The 8,168-nt window shown below is 46.2% G+C and overlaps 1 protein-coding gene across 2 annotated transcripts in view; it reads left to right on the top strand.

The window, feature by feature from the left end:
* Nucleotides 1–8,168, top strand: part of Tubgcp3 (tubulin gamma complex associated protein 3) — a 57,490-nt gene that overhangs the window by 5,737 nt on the left and 43,585 nt on the right. For both annotated transcript variants that reach the window (XM_028766303.1, XM_028766304.1), the window contains exons 2-5: nt 1,846–1,953; nt 4,564–4,631; nt 7,175–7,252; nt 7,910–8,121. In XM_028766303.1, the coding sequence (XP_028622136.1) occupies nt 1,846–1,953; nt 4,564–4,631; nt 7,175–7,252; nt 7,910–8,121 (466 nt within the window). The remainder of the gene's footprint in view (nt 1–1,845; nt 1,954–4,563; nt 4,632–7,174; nt 7,253–7,909; nt 8,122–8,168) is intronic.

Here is an 8,168-nt window from a genome sequence, read left to right as displayed (position 1 = left end):
GTACTGTATCTGCGTAAGAGTGGCTACCAATAACCACGCAACAGTCAGTGCAGGACTGTCTTGAAATCTCCCCTGCCAGTGCCATCAATCTGAAACTTTAATTTACCCTTTTTAATTTACAGGCAGAATTTTCTGACAAGGGAAAAAAGCAGCCATGTTTTTTTGGCCAAAATATCACAAGGTGGTCTCTAGGCCACGTACTGATATTATCTCTGAAACCTCTCGAGCTGGGCTGTCATAATCCCCGTTGCTCTCAGCACTGCTGTCTGTCATGTTTCCTAGTATGGCCCATGAAGCCCCACTTAAAGCATTCAACTGCTTTCATGGTCCAAACCCCCAAAGTCCATATTCTGCCAGTAAGCAACACAGTCAGGCCTGTCACAGTAATACCCTACTTCTGGTACCAATTTCTGTCTCTGTCGGTATTCTGTTGCTGAGAAACGAGACACCACAACCATGGCAACTTTTATAAAGGAAAGCATTTAGTTGGGGCTAGCTTACAGTTTGAAAGGTTTGATTCGTCATCGTCATGCCGAGTTCCCTTTCTCTACTCCTAATAAACCTGTGACCCTCTGTCCAGGGTGCCCATGACACCCATGGTGGCGACAGGCAGGCAGACATGGTGTGGGAGAGGAGCTGAGACTTCTACATCTGGATCTGTGAGCATTAGGAAGAGCTAGAGTCACTTCCTGCTTGGGCTTCTGAAACCAGCAAGGCCATACCTCCTAATCCCTCTCAGTTAGCACTACTCCCTAATGACCAGGCATTCACATATATAAGCCCATAGGGACCTTTTCTATTCAGACTGCCACAAGAGGGTAGCATTAGACTTTGGGGACAAAGCGTAGAAGGGTATTGGTTAAAGTGATGTTTGTTAAGTTGGTAAGAGGTGAACTCGTCATGATTAGTGTTATCATCTTGAGTCAATCTAGAACCATTTGAAAAGTCAGTCTCAGTGAGAGATTGTCTAGGTTGGCCTGTTGGAATGTCCATAGGGAATTATCTAGATTTGTGGGAAGTCCTGCCCACTGTGGGTGTTGTCATTCCCTGGACAGAGGACCACGGGTTTATTAAGAGTACAGAAAGGGAGCTGGAATACAATTTTAAATTCATTTTTCTCTTGACTGGCTGTAATGTGACCAGTTCAGGTCCCCAGCCCTTGACTTCCTTGCAGTGATGGACTTAGAATTGTGAGTCAGATAAACCTATTCTCCCTTGAGTTCCTTGTGCTAGAATATTTATCCAGGCAACCAAAAGGAAGGACAGTCCCACTGCCCTTCCCATTCCTGACCCTGCAGACATTGGGTTTCTAGTTTGATAGTCCTTGAGTCAGTGCCACATGCCCACCTGTTCTCTAGGTTTCCTCTCTCGCTTCACTTCTGCCTTGGTAAGTGTGTGTCCTTATTTAAACTGCTTTATTCTTAGTTTGTGTGTGTGTGCGTGTGCGCGCGCCCGTGTGCATGAGTGCATGTTTTAGAAGGAAGCAGAGACAAACCTATGTGGTAACTAAACTGTAGAAGCATGTGTACAGTTCTGCCTCTTTGCTCCTGGAGCTGAAGCTGCTCAGGGCTCTTCACAGGCTTCCTTTCTAAGCCCTTTGTCTAGCCTGTGACTTCACTCACACCTTTTAAAACAGCTGTGGGGCCAGTTTGCGTTTCCTCTGGATCTTTCCATATCTCTGCTGCCTTTTACAAATTCTACAGAACTCTTTTGCTCAAGTCATTGACTTCATATGGCTTTTCTGCCCTCTTAGTAAGGCCGGAGAAGGTGGTTTGCTCTCTTGACCTGTGTGCTCTGGTGATGAAAACTGTCAGTTATAACTTCACCCTTTTGCTTGCCTTCCAGCTGATGTTGCCCAACAGTTCCAGTTTGCCGTGAGAGTCATCGGCAGCAACTTCGCTCCAACTGTTGAAAGAGATGAATTTCTAGTAGCTGAAAAGATCAAGAAAGAACGTATGTATTATTCCTAACTATTACGTGTTGGACTATGAAACTTGTGAAAACTTATTTCTATGTGACATGTGTGTGTGTCTTTATGTATTTGTGCATGTATATATGTGCACATGTGTGTCTATGTATGTGTAGTCACATATATATGTGTATGCATACGTATATACACATATGTATGTGTCTATCTGTGTTTATGTGTGTATCCACATATTTATGCATGTGTATATCTGTATACATGTGTTTGCATGCATGCCCATATATGCATATGCTGTGAATGCTATTCTCAAGTATGTTTTAGTTATAGACACTATTAAAAATAAGGATAGTTTAATTTTTTTCTTGGCATTATAATTATTATTAAAACATAGTGGAGGTTTATTTTAAACAGTCGTAACTCTATAATTTAGTTTTTAAATACAAAAGATAAAAGGACTCACTGTCCCTTGCCTCTCTGATCTGCAGCACCTAATATAATAGTTAACCACTCAGAGGCATCGCTGCCTCTTTCATTGTCACCATCAGACTCGCAGCACTTAAGAGCTATGCGAGCATCTTACTTCTGAGCTGGCACTTCAGGCTCTTTTAAGAAGAAGGTTCTCCTCCACTCATGGCACTTGGTTTGGGTTGGGTGAGGTCGGCTCTGCCACCCCTCTCAGCTTCTGGAGTGCTTTATGTAGTCTAGGCTCCGAGTGGCAGGCAGTCGTCCGCAGTCTGTGGGACAGCTGTCCAGGTCCTGGTTTGGAGAGTGTATTTTGTGGGTGTGTGAACATGCTGCAGTCGGGGCCTTTTAGTGGGACTTAAAGACTTGCCTTGGATATTAGCAGCTTCTTCCTACTGGGGCCTACTGTTAAGCTTCTCAAATGAAGTGGGCTTTGATTTCGGTTCTAAATGTTTGCCAGTTTGGCCATAGCACTCCTAGGAAGTCATTCTGCATGGAATAATATCCTGCCCTGAGCTGTTTCATTAGGAATTGTGTGGGCCAGTGATCTGTGTGAATGTTACCTTTCAGAGCTTAACACAGAGCCAGGGAGTGGAGGCTGAGGCCCCACAATGATTGGATTTATGCCTTTGCCTATTGAGGACTTGAGCGGTGTGACTCAAGGCCCAGCGGCTGGAATGGGAGCCTACAGTGGTTCTCATTGTCAGTTGCTTTACTGTGTGGTTTTAAGTTACCCATGATCAACTATGGTTGGAAAGCAGTGGTGGGAAAATACACCCCAGAAACAGATGATATGTAGACTGTAAGGGCCTACCATCCCAAGGAATGCCTGTGTTGACGTCTCAAACCACCCACTGCTTCCTGTCTGGCCTAGGAGCCATCTCCATGTTCAGCATGCCCGTGCTCTGTGTGCTGCCACCTTGTCCCATGAGTCATGTTGCTCCCTTTGCAGTCACCAGAGCCAGGGCTGTTCTCTGTGCTTCTCGTGGCCAGGCTGCCTTCAGACTGCTGTCCTCCCGCCTCGCCTCTCCAGACCCTAGGAATGTATGCATGTGGGCTGTCTTGTTTTTCTCAGTGGCCCCAAGGCATAATACTGACGCCTGTAAAAACCAGGTATGCTGAAGCAAATGAGAGTGCTTCCTGCAGCTGAAAGATTGGGGTTGGGGTTGGTGGAGGTTACAGGCGCCCCAGCCCCGACTCTTAGGCCCTATCTCACTAGTTAAATAAGTGGGAAGTAACAGTGGGTGTCTAGCCTGTTACTAAATATTGAAGCTTACTTTCCTTTTGTGCCTGTCAAGTTTCTCATGGAAATGTGAATTCTTTTCATGAGCTCCAAGCTTCTTAGTAGATTACTACCAAGAACCCTGACTATTTGGTGTCATATAAACATAATTTCCTTTATGAATTTGATTTCATGGCCTCCTGGTAAGCTTATTGCCAGTATGTGTCATAATAAAGTCATTACTATGGAGTTTCAAGGAAGTCACATAATAATCAAGAATTATAAATGAACAATAAAAATAATATTGAAAATAAAATTAATAATGATATCGATGAATTGACATTTAGTTTGAAACTGATTATTTTATACTGAAGCAAGATGGAATACTTCTGCACATCTTGGCAAAAGTGTTAGAGTATGACTTTTGTTGGGGGTGGGTGGACAAGGTCTCATCCGTGTGTAGCCTTGCCTGGTCAGTAAAGCTGACCTTGAAGTTACGAAGAGCCACCTGCTACTGCCTTCTGGCTGCTAGGGTTAAAAGCATTCGTTACCACACCTGGCCAGAATGTGGCTTTTCAAGTCAGATGGACTGTCGTGTTTGCTGATCCTGTGAATTCATAATTTCCTTGATAACTTCACTCTCCATCTCTCCCTCCAGGTACCTGTTATCAGTTAGTAGGTTTGAAGATAGTTTGCCTCACTGTGGATCCGTATGTGTAGACAGCTCTCTCTTTATCCCAGCCCGAGAGTCTCCATGTCTTACATGTGTCAGAGAAGCAAGGCGAACTGACCAAATCAATATTGCTCAAAGTCTCCTTGCCCCATTCTTCTGATTCTTGGGCTCAGGATTCTGTTCGTCAGGTCCCAGTCTGTTAGGGCAGACACAGTGACTCTCCTGAGTTGTGGTGTGTGCAGCTGATAGGCCTAATTAATTCCTTTTCTCAACTTCCAGTTATTCGACAAAGGAGGGAAGCGGACGCTGCACTGTTCTCAGAGCTCCACAGAAAGCTTCATTCGCAGGTACAGTGAGGTCTTCTGGGAATCTGTGAGTGGAGAGCGGCTCTAGGATGCTCGGATGCCCTTGGGTGCTGTCCTTTAAACTCCCTGTGATCACTAATGGCTGTTAGTTGTGGAGAGTGCTTCCACTTGAGAGGTTCAGTATTAGAAATGCTAGCTGGGCCTCCTGTTAAACTTCCGATGTGTGTCGGGTTGGGTAGGAATTGGACTCTCTAGTTTGCATTGCAGTTCCTTGATGACATTGCCAGGAGCAGGTGTGCCAGTGGATGTAGGAGTGGGCGTCCAGACCTGGCCCTGTCACAGCAGAAGCTCCCGTGGCTGATGCAGATATCTCTGAGCTCTTTTTGTTGCTGTTGTGTTAACTGAAGGGAAATATGTTCCCAAGCTGATATTTTGAAAAAGATTTGTCAGCTTCCATCAAAGATACTTGTACCACAAGGTAGAGTTTGGGGTTTCTGACCATAAGGAACTAAGTACACCCAGTGTTCTGCCCGCTTCTGCAGAGAGAATAAGTACCTGGAAGATTCATGTTTGCTCAGCAGGTGCTGCCGGGCCAGGGCTGTGGAGACTGAGCCGGTGTTCTTCCAGTCCTCACCTCTTCGGGCCCTGAAAACGAGCTCCGTACTTGCTGAAAGCTTTGATTCCTCAGTGCGGCTTCATTTACTTCCTCACTGTAGAGGACTACTTCTCCATCTTGGCAAGTGCTTAGGAAGTAGGAGACAGAGCTTTCTGTGCAGCCCGGGTCTCCCAGGGAACGGGTTCAGACTATCGTGTCTTTCTTGCTTGTCTTCAGTCTCCGGCGTCTGTGAATGACTTCTACACTTGAGATGTGACACAGGAGTTGAGTGTGCTGTAGTTAGGGAGCTGCTTGGCCTTCTGAGGTCACGGACATAGTTTTATGGAACAGAGCCTGTTGTGTCTGTTGCTGTGGCCACTGGATGAAGGTGCACTTAGGAAACTGAAACTTAAGAAGGTTGTTTTCTAAAAGTTTGTTTGAATGTTTATTCTTATGCTTGCTTGCCCCCTCCCCTTTTTTTTTTTTTTTAGCTAGTCTTTAACCCTTTAACCCAGCCATGTTGAAGCTCACTGTGTGGCCCAGGTTGGCCTTTCTGTTCCAGTCTCCCCAGTTCTGGGATTACAGGTGTAAGCCACCTCACCTGGCTCCTAGACATTGTTTTAAATGGTGGCCAGCGTCCTACAGCTAGCCTGCAGAACAAACCTAGTTGAATGTTTCATTCTGGAAATGAACTTTGATTTAAAAACGAGGAGACAATGGTCTAATGCTACAGCAGGAAATATGCCCAGATAAATAGCCAGTCTATCTGATTAAAAAAAAAAATCCGGCTCTTCAAAGTACAAGGCTCACTGATACTGTTTTGTCGCTTTTCTGTTCAGTGAGGGCTGCTCGGTTGGTGTGTATGACGTGGGTGCCATGGGAGGGAGGAAGGGTCAAGGTGAAGGTTGTCTTCAGAGCTGGAGCAGGGAGGATCCAGGTGTGACACGAGGCAGTCCTGTTGACTGACTTCCAGTGAGGCCAATAGCTAGGGCGCTGGCTTATCTGGGAATGATGAGCTGGGGGTATGGTGAGTAAGGCAGGAGTGGGCAGGTGCTGGCTGAACCTTTGCTTTCATATCCTTCCACGTTAGGATGGTGCTTCTGTCCACACTGAAAATCCAGTGGACACAGTGCAGCCGTGTCTGGACCAAGGCCCTTCTGATAGGAATAAGAAGTGTCTGGTTCTGAGGGCTGGCTGTGGGGGCCTCAGCCCTTAGCCCTGCTGGAGTGGTTGTCCTTACTCTCTTTGCTCCCCCAGGTGGAAGCTCAATGCCATCTGAGCTTCAGCTGGAACTGGCTGTACTGTCGGGGGAGGTAGCTTGGTGGGGAGGATGGATGGAGGGTGAACTGTGGCTTAATGGCATCCCCAGTCCTGTCCTGGGGCCCCGGCACAGCCATCTCGGCTCCTTGGAATGGTAGCTTCCCGGCTGCTGCAGCCTCTTGTTTTCCTGTCCTATCTCTACCTCTTCACCTGGCTGTCAACACCTGTCCCCTAGAGCTTAACAAAGAATTTTCAATGGAAGAAACTCGAATGGCCGAGAAGCACCTAAAGAAATGTTCAGTGTCCTTAGTCATCAGGGAAATGCAAATCAAAACAACCCTGAGATTCCATCTTACACCAGTCAGAATGGCTAAGATTAAAAACTCAGGTGATAGTAGATGCTGGGATTAAAGGTGTGTGCCAGCATGCCCAGCTTAATCCAGAGAGTTTTGGTAATTACTTTTATCATTAGTGTGTTCGGCAAATTTTACTAATCCAAAGCAGGGTAACGTTGGGATTCGTTTCCACGGCGTTAAAGACCTAGGGGTGTTGGTCCCAGAGAAGACTGATCGTGTCTAGTCTTCTGAGGAATGGCTCCATGGAAGTGAGCTCAGATGAAGTGTCAGCAGGGGAATTTTAAAATGAATGTCTAGTTTGGAAATAAGTATAGGAGAGAAAATAAAGCAATGTTGATACAATAGCTCTTTTAATATTTTTTTTATCTAAACAGGGAGTTTTGAAAAATAAATGGTCAATCCTCTACCTCTTGCTGAGTCTCAGTGAGGACCCTCGCAAGCAAGCCAGCAAGGTGGGTGAGCGAGCGCCAGCGGCGTCCTGTGGGTGGCTAGACCGTGTTTTCATAGGAAGGAAAACAGTGGGAGAAAAGCAAAAGGCCCAAAGCTTGGAAGCCGTGTCATTTCTTTTCCCACGGCAGCTTCCAGAAGATGTGTTTCAGAATTGTTGTTCTGATGTAGCAGTGTGTATTGAGCAGCCCAAGTTCAAAGAACTGACACTGAAATTAGAACCATCAGCCTGGAAGGTCTGCAGTTCTGGAGCTGGGAGCATCTGTCACTGTCACTCCACAGGCTTCCTGCTGTGAATCCCTTACAGAATTTAGCAGAGCCTCTGGCTCATCCCTGCTGTGGGGTCTAATACAATAGAATGTTCTGCAGACATTTGACTGGCAAGAAGCTGAGGGGTGTAGATGGACGATTTGCTCCACCCTCCTCATTACGTAGCAGTGATAGACTTATAAACTTGTTTGTGTTTATGTTGGAGCTTAGAGAATGCCTGATACTGTCGATTAAGAAATTTCAGAAGCACTTTCATTGACTCGTTTGAATAAGTGTGAAATTCAAATCCAATTGCAGAAATAGCATGGGAATAGGAATATAAAAATCCTGTGGGTTTGGGCAAGTTGTGCTGCAGTTTCTTACCCATGTGTTTACAATGCACTTCATTTCAGGTAACTAGCTATGCCTCATTATTTGCACAAGCGTTACCGAGAGACGCTCACTCAACGCCTTACTACTATGCCAGGCCTCAGACCCTCCCATTGAACTACCAGGACCGAAGCACACAGGCACAGAGCTCCGGCAGCCTGGGCAGCAGCGGCATCAGCAGCATCGGCATGTGTGGCCTTGGCGGTCCCACGCCTGTGCAGCCTTTCCTCCCCGGGTAACTTGATCACACACACACACACACACACACACACACACACACAC

This window comes from Grammomys surdaster, unplaced genomic scaffold (assembly GCF_004785775.1).
Source record: "Grammomys surdaster isolate TR1022 unplaced genomic scaffold, NIH_TR_1.0 167, whole genome shotgun sequence".
NCBI lineage: Eukaryota > Metazoa > Chordata > Mammalia > Rodentia > Muridae > Grammomys > Grammomys surdaster.
This window is presented reverse-complemented; position numbering and strand designations above follow the sequence as displayed.